This window comes from Atractosteus spatula, chromosome 5 (assembly GCF_055471065.1).
Source record: "Atractosteus spatula isolate fAtrSpa1 chromosome 5, fAtrSpa1.hap1, whole genome shotgun sequence".
In the NCBI taxonomy this organism is placed as follows: domain Eukaryota; kingdom Metazoa; phylum Chordata; class Actinopteri; order Semionotiformes; family Lepisosteidae; genus Atractosteus; species Atractosteus spatula.
The window spans coordinates 16,743,870-16,761,575 of record NC_142710.1 but is presented as its reverse complement, the minus strand read 5'-3'; the positions used below and the strand labels follow the sequence as shown (position 1 = coordinate 16,761,575).

The 17,706-nt window shown below is 41.5% G+C and overlaps 1 protein-coding gene across 5 annotated transcripts in view; it reads left to right on the top strand.

Moving 5' to 3' along the window:
• Nucleotides 1-17,706, top strand: part of dlg5a (discs large MAGUK scaffold protein 5a) — a 59,376-nt gene that overhangs the window by 25,659 nt on the left and 16,011 nt on the right. For 4 of the 5 annotated variants that reach the window (XM_088916826.1, XM_088916822.1, XM_088916824.1 and 1 more), the window contains exons 3-15: nucleotides 3,140-3,308; nucleotides 4,010-4,153; nucleotides 6,716-6,899; nucleotides 10,987-11,246; nucleotides 11,700-12,012; nucleotides 12,324-12,554; nucleotides 14,220-14,404; nucleotides 14,707-14,832; nucleotides 15,474-15,606; nucleotides 15,728-15,855; nucleotides 15,961-16,136; nucleotides 16,376-16,479; nucleotides 16,984-17,076. In XM_088916826.1, the coding sequence (XP_088772952.1) occupies nucleotides 3,140-3,308; nucleotides 4,010-4,153; nucleotides 6,716-6,899; nucleotides 10,987-11,246; nucleotides 11,700-12,012; nucleotides 12,324-12,554; nucleotides 14,220-14,404; nucleotides 14,707-14,832; nucleotides 15,474-15,606; nucleotides 15,728-15,855; nucleotides 15,961-16,136; nucleotides 16,376-16,479; nucleotides 16,984-17,076 (2,246 nt within the window). Of the gene's footprint in view, nucleotides 1-3,139; nucleotides 3,309-4,009; nucleotides 4,154-6,715; nucleotides 6,900-10,986; nucleotides 11,247-11,699; nucleotides 12,013-12,323; nucleotides 12,555-14,219; nucleotides 14,405-14,706; nucleotides 14,833-15,473; nucleotides 15,607-15,727; nucleotides 15,856-15,960; nucleotides 16,137-16,357; nucleotides 16,480-16,983; nucleotides 17,077-17,706 lie in introns of all 5 variants that reach the window. The other variant, XM_088916821.1, reaches the window with a different exon arrangement.

Sequence of the window (17,706 nt, the reverse complement as noted above, 5' to 3'; positions counted from 1 at the left end):
TTAAATCTGTATTTGTAGATTTGTTAAAAGGGATAAAGACTGTCTTCACTGCTGAAGTGCTTAAAAAGTCATTTTATTGTTTTGCTCCATTGTATACATCACCTTTAAATAAATTAGTGTACATAACTGTGGCTAATATAATCTGATTCTGACACCCTCAGAATTCATAGTATTGTAAATAAAATGCACACCGAAGAAGGCTTCAGAGTCGAAACCTTGTGTCTCTTTTCTTTTCCTTTCAGAATGGACTAAACCTTTACCTGTTCCTAAAATGCATGATGCACAGGCCGTTTTTAATTTATTTCACGATAGTGTGTTATAAATTATTTTTGCATGTCAAATAACCATAGATGCAGAGTCCAAGCATTTGGTTTGCAAATGTGTTTTTTTAACTGTGAAAGATTACTAGTATCAGTCCATCTGTCTGTTTTAAAGTAAATACGCCACAAGTTAATGAAACAGTGAGGGCACTCACTGTACATTTTTGAAAAGAGGAGTGCTCACCTGGAGGCATGCCAGGAGAGGTGACCTGCATACTGATTGCTTTCTGGAGTTTGATGGGGGTGGGATGGAAAGCCATTATTACATAAAGCCATTGAAGACTCCAGTTTGCCAGAAACGTGGGTGATTCTGACAGATTGAGTTTGTCTGCCTGTGCTCTGCAGGTGAAGAAGTGGAAGGTGCGAGGACAGTAGAAAAGAAACCAGGCACTCTGTGTACAGCACTTGACCCTTAAGGACGCACATAAAGAGATGGCTTTGACAGACCCTGGGGTTCAGAAAAGGGAAGCTGCTTTGTGTTATATCTTTCAGTGCAGCAAATGCTCAGCTACAAGGAAAGGAATAGTTTACATTAAAGGCGATGCATACAAAGAAAGTAAAACATTTGACTTCAATGTGAAAGTTCCCCATTACAGAAAATTTGAATAACACCTATTTTTTAAGAAGCAAGAACACATGCTTGTGCTGCATGTTCAGTGATCTTCTTCATAGTGATCCTCTGAAGCCGGGCAACGGCCCGTGTGCTGAACCTTGACGTGACGTCAGCCCCCTCCAAACCCCAGAGAGTGTAAAACTCATGCCAGTGTTTAGGCATGGAGGTTTAGCGTGCACCGAGCTCACAAGTAACCAGGGTTGAATCCCAGCAGGAGCAAGGAGAGCTGCTATTCTAATTTTAGGTATCTTTGACACCATGCTCTGAAATCCTGAATTCTAAAAATGTCTGTAAAACTACTTATAAATACATTCTGGGGAGGAAATACCATAAAATATTAAGACTAGCAACACCAATACCTTTTGAAATTCATCTGTATCCGTGTGAAAGCTGTACTACTGTTATGATACAGAAGCATGCCACAGAACATTGTGAATACTTCCTGGAAGAAATCCAGGGGCCAGAAACAATAGGGAATGAAAATGTTTGGGCAAATTAAGAGCGGAGAAGGAGAGAGGGAGAGAGAGGTCAAAGACAATGGCACTGGAAAGATCACAGCCTTTGGGAAAGGGAGCATCATGGCAGAGCTAGAAACATTGGGCATGGACATGTGGGAGTCTATGAGACAGGGCTATAGATGGTTAAAAGACAACAAAATACATGCATGGTCAGTAGCCTGTGGTGCAAACAAATTGCATCACATGGTATAAAAAAGGTTTAGGCAAGTCAACAAGTAAATTGAATAGTCAGAGGGATTACATCTGATAATAATGGAATTATTTGGAAAATATGTAAAAGGCCTATGAATCCAACATTATTACTTCACTGTTCTCATTGCCAAAAATATTTGCTGCTTAATTATTTGTCTGGAGCATTTTTCCTCGCTGCCACTAGCGGCTTCTGCCTCTTCTTCAGTTTGATTTCAGCTGAAGGCTTGTGCTGTTGGGCAGATGTTTCTGAAGGTAAAGCTAATTTTTTAATCTGCATCACTGTCGATGAAATCCAAGATTAGAGAAAAGCCCGGTCACACACCTGGCAGATGGCATTTAATGTACACAAGTGCAGAGTCTTACATGCAGGTAGAAAAAACAAAGGCAGTGGGAAACACAAGAGCATGAAAAAAATGGTGTTCATTTTGACTTTTTCTAAAGCCTTCTAGACAGCAGGTGAAGCAATAAAAAGGTAAACAATGTTAGGATATACAGTTAAAAACATATAATTAAAATTGGAGCATGTTATGTTAAAATTAGACAAAGATACTAGAGCGATCCACTAGTAATGCCTTATTTAGAGTATTACGTACAATTTTGATTACCACATTACTAAAAAGATACAAACCCCAATGAATTCCTGGTCTCAGGGAAATGTCTTAATTTGACAGACTAAAATAATTGAATTCAGTCTTCAACAGAGAAGGACACAAGCACATCTGATTCTAGTAGTCAAGTGACAAACAACCCATTCGATTAAATAGAAACCGCAGGTCAGTGCTTGTAAAACTGAGGAGAAGACGCACTTCTTAACTTAGTGTTGTGGGAGTATGGAACAAGCATCTTTTGTTGAAACCGGGACCCTGACTTCTTTTAAGAAATAGGTAGGTGAAAGATCCTGGTGTCATTTTCTACTCCCCGCCAAGTGAAGGGCCTCCCCTCGATTGCAGTGTTTGTTCTTGTATTCCTAAAAGCTCTGCCTCAGCTGCAGCCATGATTCTTCAACTCTGCCTGGTCCGGCTGGTTCCCGTGCCCTGCACTTAATACAATAAATGCTTTTAGATGAAAAGGTGGTCTGTGCAATGAAAATTCAAGATTTCCTTTTGTGAGATGGCTTAGGACTGTGGTTCCCAACTCCAGGTCTCATCTAGAGACCAGGGGGCTTTCCTTTCATTTCTTCTGCTAGTCAATTGGAAACTTTGAGTTAAGCTCAGTTTAAGTGCACCGGCTCATCCCTTCTTCACTGCCTCCAGGTCTTGACAATTCACCTTCAAGATCCAAGGTTGAGAGTCAGGACTCCCATGGCATGTAAGAATAGGTTGCAGCGCCAGTGGAAATTCAGAGTGGCAGTGAATGAACGGGTTTCAGGTGCCCGTTTTGTACCCACGTCTGGTCTGAATCACAGCAGAGAGAGATGCTGTCAGAAGGGGTGGAAGACGGCGCTTCACCTCTTGCGCCTCGTGGGCTGAGCGTGTGACGTGTGTTTGCTCCTGCAGGGACGACCGGTAAGGCCTCGTCCCCTCCGCCAGCACTGGTCGACAACCGGCAGATGAGCGAAAAGCTGGACACCATCCTGTTCCAGCTGCGCCAGGTGACTCGGGAGCGCGACGAGCTGCGCAAGCGCCTTGCCCTCTCGTCTCCTGGCACCACATTCGACGACTGTCGGTAGGCCTCTCGTCGGGAGGGCCGTTCTGCGCCTTTAAGACTAAAGAGTCACTCGGCCTGCCTCGGTGAAAATGAGCGGCCAGTTCTCGCGCTGCGTTTCTCCACAGCGCAGGCCAGCAAGCGCACGTTGTCTTGTTTAATCGCAGTGAGAGTGCAGCGGACGTGTCCAGTGCCCCAGTGTTCTGGGACATCTAGCTCCGTCTTCAAGCTTGCGGAATTTAATTTTACAGATATTTTTCCTTTTGGTCCTGCTCTGATTGTTAGTGTCAGTCTAACAAGTCAAGCCAGGACACTTTTCATTTCCAAACAGATGCAAATATGTTTTTTTTTTTTTATTGCTGAGCAGTTTATAAAAAGCTTTACTGCATATGCTGGGAGTCTTTGCTTGTTTATGCAAAGGACTGGCAGTCCATATTATGGACATACATATAATGTGACCCGTTGTAATACCCACTGAAAGAGTTTTGCCTCATATTTCCAATGATGTATGCATCTGGCCTGAAGACATGTTACAATAAAGTAAATGACTTTTAACTCCCTGAATTGTTAAGTGTTAGTTATGGGTAGTGATTCAGTCTTCACCAAGTTTCTTTTGCTGTTGATGTGTTATCTTCTGCATTACTACACAAATGAATGCTTCTCCCTGGAATCTGAGAACATTTTTATAGAAGGGTTCCTGTTCTGATACTGCTTCTTGTCAGGCCAAATTCCAAACCAAGCCATGATTACGAGCATCTGAAGATCCAGTGTGTGAAGGTCATGGCAGACCTGCAGTCACTACAGAATCAGCACACTAAGACACTGAAGAGATGTGAAGAGGCAGTGAAAGAGGCAGATTTCTACCAGTAAGTACAATCACTATTTTATACTTCTTTCTGATGTTAAACATACATTTCTGGGTAAATTGTGCTGAGCTCTCACAGCAGGAAGTCTGACTTCTCTGTGTTGGTCTGCGTCTAAATGTGTGCAGCAAATGGCAGCATCTTTTTTTTTGCAAACAAATTGCCTGCTTTTCTGCTAGAATCACCCCAGACAAATTTGAAATGTTGTACTGCAGGCCATTTTTACACAATACAATAAAATGGATATTCTCAAGTGACAGTGTACCTTTTTTGGTTTCCTGCTGGGGAAAAAAAGATTGGTTAAATGTGAAAATAAGTTATAAAGAAAAGATGTTGTGTTTGTTGGCATGTCCCTTTTTAAAAGTATGCTAATGGCAACATGATCTGTTCAGTGTGAGATCTCCTTATTTTGAATTTATAAGTTAAGAATAGTTTTAGCATCATAATGGTTTTTCTTAAACTAAACACAGACTTGCTTGCATAAAATAGTGTTGTCATAATATCACATGAGCCTATTTTGTCACTCTGATGCTAAAAGCTCTTCTGTAGCAAATTGCCTTTTATTTCAACTGCTATTAAATATTTTGATATATAGTTTTATCCTTTGCTGTTCCTTCACCTAACGGTGACTGAAACTCGACATATTGCCTAGCTCAGCAACTCAGAGGCTGTTGCTTTTAATTTATTAGCTACACTGGAAAAAAAATAAGAAGACTTTTCAGAGTGCACAATGAAATTGCCAGACCAGTGCATAATACCCAGCAGTAGTTTGTAACCGAATAAAGCATGTCAACTCTGCTTCTGAAGAGCCAAATGCCTCTTGGGTCTGCGGTTTTCTGTAAAACAGTGCTGCATCCCCAGTAAGGATTTAAAATGATCAAACTTCATAAGAAGATCTGTCCCTGAGAGACTAGAGTTTTGCATCACTGCTTTAGATCAGAGAAGGAGGTTTTGGCTGAGTCTTAGAAGCACTGTTCTATCACATCATTACTGCAGGGCCTTAAGTACTGTGGTGCTGTGTAATAATTACCCTAGTTTGAAAATTAAATTAATCAAATTTAAGATGTTGAGACGCAAAAATGTAAACAGTTTTGAAGCTGTGATTGTGATCCCTTACATATCATTGTAAGTTGTTTTTCCTCCTAGAAGAATGAGGACTGTGCCATAGTAAAGCAGTGGGCTCCCAAAAGCTTTCTGACACTTTCTATCTGCACGTTTAAGCAAGGGAAGATAATTGCAACTTTTAAGATGCATAGGATATGTGCCATATAGATTGACCTCTGCTAGATGCCATGAAGAAGATCAAACATTTTGCTTTCATTCATGATTTTTTTCAAACATTTTCCCTACACTTTGGTTACTGGTAGGGTGTCTCTTACATGTTCCTTGCCATGACTTGGGATTACTGTCCTAATCTGTGCTGATGTTCCATTTGCTGCACAGTCTACTGCTGTACTTAACAGACTGTATCAATTATATTTTATGTCTTCACAGAGTTATAGTCACCACACCTGCATTTTCCATTGCCTATTTTGTTCTGAACTGTTTTTGTTTGTATTTAGATTTTCCTTGGTGTTGAGGGTATGTCAGACACAGAATAATCAGTGTGATTCATTTAATGATAGCGCACTGTACTTTCATTTGAGAGAAACTGGCAGCTGGTTGTTAAGCACACAAAAGGAGGCTGGAGAGAGATGAGAGATCATGAAAATATTTAAGCTTCCCCATTAGGGGTTGTCTATAGACTCTTATTTCAGTGTAAACAGTAACTACTTCTGCAACTGTTTTACAGCTGTTGTTTATACCGAGGTATTAAGTAGAAAATAGCCTGATAGTAATCCTTAAGATCTTATTCAGTGTGACTGGATGTCATCCATCTTTTGCTTTTTTGTAAAAGCAATTTCATTAATAATATAAGAAGAATTTCCTCAAGGGTTCTTTAATGGTGGAAAGAGATTCTCTTTTCTCCTTTACTTTGTAAAGGAAGGATGGAGTTATCCTGCTCTTTCAAAATACTGGAGAAAAAAAATCAAAGCAGGCATCCTTACAGAGGTCTACCCACTAAATTCAACCTGTTCTAATTTCACACAGACTAAGTTTGCTCTGATTTTGTATTCTTTTGCTTGTGTATCTCACTGTGATAACACATTACAATATGATCAGCTTTCTGTAAGGGTCATTAAAGAATGGTCTTTTTCGCAATTGTCCAGTGTAGTTAAGTCAAGTGACTGAGAATTTAAAACTTTTAAGTACTGAGAGGCATTAAGAAAGCAACATGTTAATTGGTTCAAGTAATCATATGTCATGTTTTTAATTTGTTACAGTATGCATATGAAACAAGACTTATGTTGTGCGTTTAAGGAATAGATAAATGCACAGTTTATGTGGTAAATAGGTTGGTCTTGGCTATGTGAAGATGTTGCCATGAAGACTTGTCTTGACTGTGTTCATGATTTTTTAAAAAGATTTTTCCATAAACCTGGGTTACTGTTGGAATGCCCATAGCCGGCTGTTCCGGAACATGTTTCCTTGCTTCCTGCCCTTATCCGGGATCCCTGTTTGCAGCACCCTGCACAGCCGCCTCCTGAGCGACCAGTCGCAGCTGAAGGAGGAGGTGGAGGCCATGAAGAGGGAGAGCTCCCAGCTGGTGCGCGAGCACAACCACCTGAAGCAGACCTGCGAGGAGCTGAAGAGGCGGCACGACGAGGACCAGAAGGAGGTGGCAGAAATGCGGCTCCAGCAGCAGCAGGTAGATCTCTCCAGGGCTGCATGTACTGCTGCATGCTGGCCCGTTGGGGGAGTGGGCGCTCCAATACGAAAGAGCGCATCTGAGGAAAAGGGGAAACTGCAGCGCTGTTTTTATATTTTGGGATTGGAATGAATCAGTATTGACGGGTGCATTTAAACCGCAAGAAAAGTAAAATGTACACATTAACTTGTAAAGATAGGATAAGATCAATTTATTAGCCATATACAATTTCTTGCATTAGGAATTCGTCTTTTCTCATACCCCAGCTTGCTCTCCCTGAGACACACAGGCGGGCAGAGAAGCTTGGGGTCAGAGCACAGGGTCAGCCATTGTACAGCGCCCCTGGAGCAGCTGGGGTTAAGGACCTTGCTCAGGGGCCCAACGCAGTAGGATTCCTCTACCGGCCGCAGGATTTGAACCAGCAACCTTCCAGCCACAGGCGCAGATCCTTAGCCGCAGAGCCACTGCTCCTCACATTTATAAAACCTCACATTTACATCACAAAATAGACCATTTCCAGGTATGTGCCATATTCTGCAATTTAGAATGAGGCTGCAAAGCTTCTGATGAAGTGAACCGGCCCTGTTACGTTGTGAACAGGCAGGCTTGTGAATGTACCTCTTTTAATCCAATAGAAATATTGCTCTCGATTTCGAGATGGTTTTGTTAACTCAGCATTTAGAATACGTTGGGACAGGTCTGAGCTGAAATGTCTGCTGTACAACCTGTACTTATTTGCTCGTACATTGCATTACATTAGTCATTACAGTGACTAGTGAGCAAGAAGGGCCACATCATGTAATACTTCATGTGACCTCTTGCTCTTGTCCGTGGTGAGACAGGGGTTCACGATAACATGGCGACTTACAGTGCTTTCACAAAGTTCACGATTTTGTGCTTAATTTAGAATTTGTAGAATGTTGCAATACCATCAATGAATTTATTTTCTTACCGAGATTTAAGAACTGCTCTAAGAAATTGGGATTGCAGTTCCCCCTTCAAATACAGTGAAGTATAAGGGAAGGATGCGAGTTGGCATCTTGGAACAAGAGTTTTCTCATTCACAGAGATTTAATTATTAGATTTACATTTCATTTTTTCCCTACTTATCAGACACTCAAAAGACAAAAACTCCCTATGAGGGCATTTAATTAATATATTGCTCTCTTATTATGGACTGTAATACATATTGGTGATTAATTGTACAGTCCACTTAATATCACATGTAAGGTATTGTCAAAATTACCATGTGCTTGTATTTTCTGTTAATGTCAATTGCTTGTGAAGAAGTGGCCGTGAAATGGTAGTTTTCACTTAATTTCTTTAATTGACCAAACTAAGACCCTATGTTGTTTACAAGCCTCAAAGGCCTTCATTCCACATGGCAGTTAAAACCCTCCTATACCTAAAAAAAAGGGAAGTAGTGCAGAAGTAGGAATATTGTTATTATATGGTGCCTTTCAAAGAGCACAATCTCAAGGCACTTTGCAAGAAAATGGGACAAAGTAAAAATCAGTAGAGATAATTTGTATGCAGACTTATAAAGCCAGTGCATAAAAGTAAGATGTAAGACAGGAATCGAAAGTGCTGAGTGACTTACAAGATGTAGTATGGCTGAAACATGTTGCTCCAAGGCGGTGAATTACAACAGAGAGCACCAGAGAGCACTGTCTCCCAGGACTCAGCCTCGTTTTGGGTATTGACAGAAGGCCAGAGTCCAAAGAACACAAATAACATGTAGGTGTGTAGGGAGCTAACAAAATAACACAAAGTCTTATGTTAAAGGCATAACAAGTGGGCTCTTTACAACGCTTATAGCTCAGCAGAACCGGGTCCAGCATGCTTTCAATCTTAAAGTAATGAAAGGTTGTGCAGTGAGATTATATTGTTTTCCCATGAAGTACTGCAAGTGAAATACTTTTCAGGATAGTAGGGAAATAATCACTGCAATAAGGGTTAATTTAACAATTTATCCCTAACATGCACCATCTTAATTTATTTCTGCTTTTATATTACCCAAACGATGAAGGGAGAAAGTACTACTTTGAAATTAGGACCTTACATGAGTGATATCTGCTTTATTAAGGTGGATATTTATGTTTATTTTAACCAAGACATATCTTAAAAAAATGGATGCTTTTTGGACATTCTCAGATACAATTTGTTACTGTATATACAAGGCCATTTAGCAGTATAGTGAGATCACAATATTTCCTGCATTGAAAAAAAATTAAATACTGACTGAAATTTTCAACACGGAACATTTCAGTATTTTTGAAAAGTTTGCTAAATACAAGACTTCAGTGTGTAAGAGCAGCTGTCTTGGTTTTCAAGTGTGCTAGACCTGCAATAAAAATAGACATTTACTTGGAGAGCGTCTGTGAAAATAGGGGCTCACATTTATTACACTACTGAAGAAGTGCTAAAAGCTGTTCTCATCTGGTCCTCTTCTTTCGGAAGATGCACACTTGCTTTAATTATGCACAAAGAGACGTTAATGGTGTAACACTGAAGTGCAACGTCACCTTTCTGACGTTTAAAGTTTGCCATTTGCCTTAACCTTTTACTTGTGTTTCAGAAAATCTCCTGCTATTTTTCTGTTCTCTCCAGTGGATTCTGTGGAGATAATGACTAATTTGCTGTAGTCTTAATGACACTAAAAGGTTAAGAGAATGATTCAGTCACCCTTCTTTCACCCCTTCATTCAGGGTTCATAGCCTCTATTCAGAGAGAACAAAGCTGTGTGTTTGATTAATGCCTTTAAAGTTCAGAAGAGAACAAGAAAGCTTTGCAGGGGCGAAAGAAAGAGTTGATTTGAACTGTATGTAGCTGTTAGGTTGTCACATTTCCAGGGGGGACTTTGTAAAAGAAGAGTTCATGGGAGGTGGAGGGGGTAGCATACAGAAGGCATCCATAGTCACAGAACAAAGAATCAGTTACTTAAATTAGCTACAGATTGAATCTCTGTAAACCTTGGGATAGAAAGAGGTTTGTGTTATACTGCGACTACTTTTTGTGTCAGACTGTGTTTAAATGCCTGGAGTTTTGAAGTTTGGAGTGCACAAACAATAATATCATTTCGATGGAGATTACAGCTTAGTTGTAAATTTTTTCTTTCAAGCATGTGTGGAGATACTAAATGTTAATTTGATAGCAAGTTTAAAATTGACAGTAGTTTATGTGGTTTAACACAGCAGGCTTTTCCTAGTGCTATAGTACTCTGCTCATATGCTAACTACAAGTACTCTGCATCAGCATGAAACTTCCTTGCTGTGTAAATTGCACATGCTCCCCGTGAAGTTTAGATTGGACTTTAATTTTCTGTTCTTCACATATAAGTCACTTAGTTGCCTAGTTATCTTGAGGATTTACCTACACTATAGTACAGTTTTTAATCTGAAATCTGCTGATTCAAGGCGTTGCCTTCTACTGAACACCAAGCTCTACACAGTGGGTGACAGAGCGCCTTGTGTGCAGCACACTGCACATATCCACCACAGGCTCCATGACTCTAGAAATATTCAAATTTCGGTGAAAGACTTGTTTGTTCATTAAGGACTTTAATGAGTAATTTAGTCCTTTCATTTTCCCATTTTCTTTTGCTTCCATTATGTGTTGCTTGTGCTTTTTCATGTTGGGATGCGCTCATCAATATGATTATTTTAAATAAAACTCCTGACACCTTTATAGGTTTACTCTTATAGCTATGATTCCTGCATATTGACAACCTTCAAGGCTTTATAGGTTTAATTTTAGAATTTTAGGGATTTTAGTGGCGGAAACACAGTAGAACAATATTCCTAATTAGAGACTCTGCTTAATTTACGTTGGGGTTATGCATACTTTATAAGTCAATTTTTTACCTTTCTCAAAATCTGGACTTTGAGAAAAAGAATTGTAGTGCAATATTGCCACCTACTGCTCAAGTTGCATAAAGCAAATTATTTTATAGTTAAAACTACACAAAGGTTAAAAAGAAAGGACTCCAAAATAAATGAAGATGCAGATGTGCATCTCTTTGTTCCAACGTCGTGCCTGAGGAACAGAAACCAGGCTACACAGACAAATGTGATTTCTCCACCTCCAGGTGATGAGAGAGAACGGGTCATCGGAGATTCTCAATAAGCTCTACGACACCGCGATGGACAAGCTGGAAGGCGTGAAGAAAGACTACGATGCCCTGAGAAAACGGTACAACGAGAAGGTGGCCAACCACAACACTGACCTGAGCCGGCTGGAGCAGGTGGAGGAGGAGAACCAGCGGCTGCAGAAACAGGTCGACGCGCTGATGAAGCAAAGGGATGCGGCGATACACTACCAGCAGCAGTATTCGTCTTCGCTGCGAAGGTGGAGTAGCTTGTCACTCTTGGCATGCTTAAACCTTCTTTCTCCACATCCGCCCGTCCTCTGCTAGGGCTGGCTCGACTGCCAGGGTGCCTGGGTACTGATGTACTCCCAGCGCCTTAGTAAGAGCTGTGAAAGATGTGGAGGGGTGATTACAGATCGGCCTCGTGCACAATAGCTTCCACTGATGCCTTTTCATTTTTTTTACCTTTTATTTAGGATGACTGATGTGCAAATCAAAAAGCATTGATATGATAGCATTTGCTTGCAGTTTTAAAATATACAGGATAGACGGCAATACGTATCTGGGAGTGGGTGGTGGAATGCTTTGGCGGACCAGATTAGTCTGCAGTATCCCCATCTCCCTGCCGGTTTGGCAGCGGAGCCTTGCTCAGCTACGCCCTGGCCCGGCCGCAGGGCACAGCTCCCCACTCTTAACCCTTCTCCCCCCTCCAGGTTTGAGGCGGTCCAGCAGGAGCTGAGCAAGGCGGCCGCCCAGAATAAAGAGCTGCAAAGGGAAGTGGAGCGGCTGCAGTCGGAGGCGACGCGCTTTAAGACGCTGCAGCTGAAGGCGGCGAAGGACTGCGAGAAGTACAAGGAGGAGCGGGACTCGGTGTTCAGCGAGTACCGCCTGATCATGAGCGAGAGGGACCAGGTCATCAAGGAGGTGGACAAGCTCCAGACAGAGCTGGAGGTCGCAGAAGCCAAGCTCAAGAACACGTCCTCGGAGAGGAAAGTGGCCAGCGAAGAGATGGAAGCACTTCGACAAGTAAGAGGGCCATTGCACATGGACACCTTTACACTTAGTAAACTCAATAGAAAGCCCCGATTTGATTTCATTTTGCATTGGCATGTTTACATTTTCTTAAAAATATGGCCGTCTGTAATGGGCATCCACAGTGATTGTACTTGAACTGGTACCATAGTTTCTTAATCTTACTTGCATTGTATTTGTAAATTGTATTCTTGATACCAATGCTTTATCCCATGTGTTCTTAGCAAGCCGCCAAAGACCTTAACGCTGTAAGGTGTTTTCTGGCCTTCAGTCATGGCTAAAATTGTGTTCTGTTTGTGTTTAAGGAACTAAATTCCGCATTAGTAGATCGCGATCGAGCAATCTGTGAGAGAAATGAGTTACTGGAGAAATACTGCCATGAAGTTAAGGACAAGGCAGAGGCCCAGAAGGAGCTGAATCAAGCCTGTAAGGACATTGAAACTGTGAAGGAAGAGAGAGACGTGGCCAGGAAAGAGAGGACAGAAGCCATTATCCAGAGAGACCAGCTCCTGCGAGAGTATTATCAGGCTAGACAGGTTGGGCATTCCTTAAAATGCTTTTGAAAGGCATGTTTATGGTGACTTAAATGATCACTCTGACATCTCATTAAACATCTTTTTTCCCCCTAACATCCATCATGTCCATCCTCGTTAGTTTTTCATGGGGAAAACAGAGTTCCGTGGTTTTTTCCGATCCCACACGGGTGGAGAATGTGCTGTTGTTGAATTAGTTCAGCTCTTCTTACATGCACGGCCTCCTCCCGCTGTGTGCTGTCCAGCCAGCTGGCCTCTCCACCACACTACAAGCATCCTCCTCCCAACATGGCCAGTTTTACTCCGCTGCTTGGGGAATCCCAGCAGTAAGACAGTTCAGAATCCAGTGTGGCCCTTCCTGCACTCAGGGTGGCTCTCTTGCAGTCTAGAGCCACTTAAGAGCCTGCCGAATAAGAGCAAAACTAATCTCAAAATATTGTAACTAAACTAATATCAAAAAGTTGTTCTGTGCCACCTCATTTGAACAGGCCTCATACATACTAAGCTGTCCTAGTGCAGCAAAGAGAGATTGTTTTCCATTCATCTTGTCATCTTGTGCTCTATGCACAAATGTCATGGTATTTTCACTGAGAAAATTATTGTTAAAAATAAAATGTTCATTTACTTGTCACTTTTGAACCTGGTTCACTTTTAGGGATGAAGCTGTTCATCTCGCGTGCAGCCTCTTATTGGTTAATTTTTTTTTCTGAGATCTTTCTCCACTGCTGGCACCCGAAAACGCTGTGGTGGGATTAATTTAAAATGCCGTCCTCTGCTGTCTCGGCGATAGCGGTGGACAAAACTTTATTTTGAACACCACGTTCTGTTTATTAAGTTTTTCATTGAAAATACCAGAATAGGCCACTACCAATAACATACATAACCCAGCTGTGTTCTGCTGAACATTGTCAATATGAAGGACACTCCCCTTGGCTCATTCATTTGTTTTGCTGGTGTAAAAAAGTAGAGTTGGCAGCAGCCTCCTCAGAAGACTCTTTCCAATCGGTTTATCTATGAGTACCCCCTTTTTCTCTGCTGACATTCCTGTCTGTCAGTAGCTGGAGCTGACAAGCTGTCTTAACTTTCAAACATTTCCCTCACTGCTGCATCTGAATCAGCTTGCAGACACTGTCAATCACATGCCCCAGCTTTTGGGTTGCAAACTGTAAAGGTTTTGAATGAATTCCTGAGCTGTAAGATGCTTCTTGATCTATAAAAAATCTTTAGAAGATTTGCTTCCTCAATTTAAGCAGCACTGACTCCATCATTCCACCGGGGGTCTCCAGGAGAATGTGTGCTTGTTGATTTTACAGTGAAATCTTTTACTTGTGAATATACAGGGCTACATGAGTGGTTTATGCAAATGTTTCATTATTCTAGTTTGAGGTTAGGGCATGTAATAGTTTGTCAAAATGTTGAACCTGATTAATCTCTTAAGACTGGCTCTCAGTGAGGACTGGAGGACTGAACAACTAATCTTCCCTTTTAAAAGCTTCTCAGTTATTTCTTCTGTCCTAGTGCTGCCACACAACTAGGCTGAAAGGTTTGAAGTTTCTCTTCCAGCTGTAATGACAGCCATGTTTATGATAGAAAAGCTTTAAGAAAAGTTATTTCACCACAGGCAGTCAGAAGCACCCATGTGTTTGCCTTTTCGTTTCAACTTCTTAGAAGCAAGACTCGGCAACATTGGACATGGAGAGAGCTAACAAAGAGATTGAGATGCTGAGGAAGCAGTACGAGGCCATGACCCAGGAGCTGAAGGAAGCGGTGCAGGAGGCAGAAGTGGCCAAGTGCCGGAGGGACTGGGCCTTTCAGGAGAGGGACAAGATAGTAGCGGAAAGAGAGAGTATACGGTAATGCTGACGTGGGGTGCAAAGTGTCCCATCCGTTCTCGGGAATAAAGGATAAGCCATCAGACAGCCTGCATTTATAAAAAGCACACCAGTGGCAATTTACCAAAAATCAATATCCCACCTGACACCATTGCTAATGGCTTTTAAAAATCTAGCTCTTCAACAGATTTTTGTTTGTGACTTCAGTGCTTAAGAACTGAATCTTCCTGAGTGATGATGTGAACTGAATCTTCCTAAAGGGGATGTGACAGAGCGGGACGGATCTCCTTAGCGACAAGTTGTCTTTCCTTTCCCTTGCCCAGGACGCTGTGCGATAACCTGCGAAGGGAGCGAGACAGGGCGGTGAGCGATCTGGCAGAGGCTCTGCGCAATCTTGATGACATGAGGAAGCAGAGGAATGATGCCTTACGGGAGCTCAAGGAGCTGAAGTGGGTCACTGGTTTCTGCAGTGCTTTTTTATTGGCCATACCCCCTCCCCACCACACCACGGAGCCTGAAGATGGCAGCTTATATGTTTTTTGCTTTCCTCTGGTGCCGTTCCTTCCCTCTTTCCCTTTGTCTCGGAAGCAGATTTTGACCTTGGCACTGTTGATGATATAGCTGGATAAGCATCAGCAGTGGCCTTGAGCTCCATCTACTGGTGCAATCGTGTAGAACATTTTAATCAGTGCCATCAGCCTCTCGTCACGTTTCTGCAGATTTTCTCTATTTTGCCTTACATGGTGTTCATCAGTTCTTGAAGAAAGAATAAATAGATTACTGCTTATAAACAGGTCATACAAAGACAAGAATGTGTCGTCTAAATATGCTCATGCTATAATGCCTAGTTGATTTGTCTTCGGTTCATGCATTCAGCACATGGACAAATAGACTTAAGTGAAAAATCAAAGTGCCTAGTGGATTTAGAATTTGTTAATCCTTTAAAATTCCATTCCAAATCTTGAGCATTCTCAACTCTGTTCTTGATATTTTGCGATGCTGCCTTTAGTAACCACACGAAACAACACAAAGATGTCTGGTTTTCTAGGCAAATCCATTTTTTCATTCCGTTTTCATTTGCATTTCTCAGAGAAAAGATGGAGAACCAGTTGGAAAAGGAGGCCCGGTTCCGGCAGTTGATGGCTCACAACTCGCATGATTCAGCAATCGACACAGACTCTTTGGAGTGGGAGACAGAAGTGGTCGAATTTGAGAAAGACAGGGTAATTGTTTTTTCCTTAGTTTTTCTTCAGATGTTCTTGTCTGAGTGCCGTTTTGTACTTCAGTAACAGCAGCACGTGGCTTTGGTGCGCGTTGTGTAATACTACTATGTTTGTTCAACAGGAAGACATGGATTTAAAAGCTCTTGGGTTTGATGTGGCAGAAGGGGTAAATGACCCATACTTGCCTGGAGATTGTGGAATATTTGTGACTAGAGTGGATAAAGGAAGTATTGCAGATGGAAGGTTAAGGTAAATTAACACATTTTCATGTTTAAAAGATACAGTAGATATGCGGGCGAGTGGGTTGAGCCTTTAAGAATCAGGCTTTGATTTTGTTATGCTTTCTGTCCTCAGAGTGAATGATTGGTTACTGAAGATTAACGATGTAGACCTTACTAACAAGGACAGGAAGCAGGTCATCAAAGCCGTGCTTACTGGAGGAGGAGTGATCAACATGGTTGTCCGCAGAAGGAAGTCTTTGGGTGGAAGACTTGTCACTCCTGTACATATTAACCTTGTTGGACACAAAGGTAAATTGTTTCCTTGATTGTGTACTTTGGAAATTGTATTATCATTTCCTGTTATAAGCTGTTTTTTCAAAATACTGTGTGATTCTGTTAATGTTTTAAAATTAATTTCCTGTTGCTAGAAGCTATTTTGCAAAGGCTTTTAAAAAATATATTCTTTATTCATGAGTATGATATGAATATGATCACGTTCCTAATCTCCGTCTATACTTGTGTTTATACAGAAATGTCTGTCTTTGCAGATTGTGGAATTGGCTTGGAAGCTGGTGTTTTTGTGGCTGCTGTTGTACCTGGAAGTGCAGCTGCTAAAGAAGGATCTCTGACTATTGGAGACAGACTCATTGCTGTGAGTCCTGAGCCAGTCGCCTAACCTTACCTTACAGTTTGTGCAGAATATACACTCTTTGAAGTCTGAAATTTCACTTACAATTAACCACCTTTGTGCTTTGGAGCTGTGCAGGGCCGAGGTTAAACAAGAGGGTTTAGCCTTTTCAGGCAGCAGTGTGCTTATACATTGTGTGTATGTCCTATTCGGTTTAGTTGCAGCCCATTTCCGGGGTAGGACAAGGTGTTTAGACAAGAAACCTCAACTTCCACTAACTACATTAGGCATTTGGTCCAGTTAAAAAGAGACCTAGTGTGCGTTGTACATGGAAGTACAATTTAATCACATTTCCTGCACTAAGAGAAAATGATTAATCTAATGTCGGTTTTAGTATTTTTCAAAGTATTTTTTATAGTTGTGGGCTCTTCCCTCTAGCTTGCATACATTTTGTGGTTAATGCAGAGGAAATGAAAACCCATCATGCTTTGGTTCTGCCAACGGTGCTGACCTAATTTTTTCCCCCAGATTAATGGAATTGCACTAGATAACAAATCACTGACTGAGTGTGAAGCTTTGCTACGGAACTGCAGGGATTCTCTGAGTCTTTCGCTCATCAAGGTGAATGATGTTCAACCTGTTGTTTCATAATCACTTAAAATTGGATCCCATGATAATGTGGTCAGAAAAAAATGCAAGGGTCTGAGAATTAAGCCTTTGGCAAGACTGGGAGGGAGCAGAGTGGAAAGGAGACCTATACAGCATCAGTAGCTGATCCAGTTACTGGAAAAATATTATACAGCCTGACTTGTCATTTGCCTTATTTATTTTCCCCTCATGGTTGAATATTAATTTTGGATGTTGTAGAAATATACAAACAAGGCATCTCCCTAGAAGATCCTCAGAACATGTTGCGAAAGGGAAGAAACAGGCAGATGTCTGGGGTCTGGCGTTAAAATATTGTGAGGCTTTAACAACAGTGCAAAATGAATAAAAACAAACTGGATATGCGCATAAGAAGTGAGGTGAAAGGAGGAATGGTTTGGAAAAGGGTTACTGAAGTGTGAAACAAGCTATGCAGGCATGTTGAAGAACCCTGGTTTGTTTCAAGACACAGCTGGATGAGATTCTGGGATCAGTTATGTACTAACAGCTAAGTGAGCAAGATGGGCTGAATGGCCTCCTCCTCTTGTTTGAATCCTTACTTCCGTTATTAAGGGAAAACGAGTGGACAAAAGCAACATGCAGTTC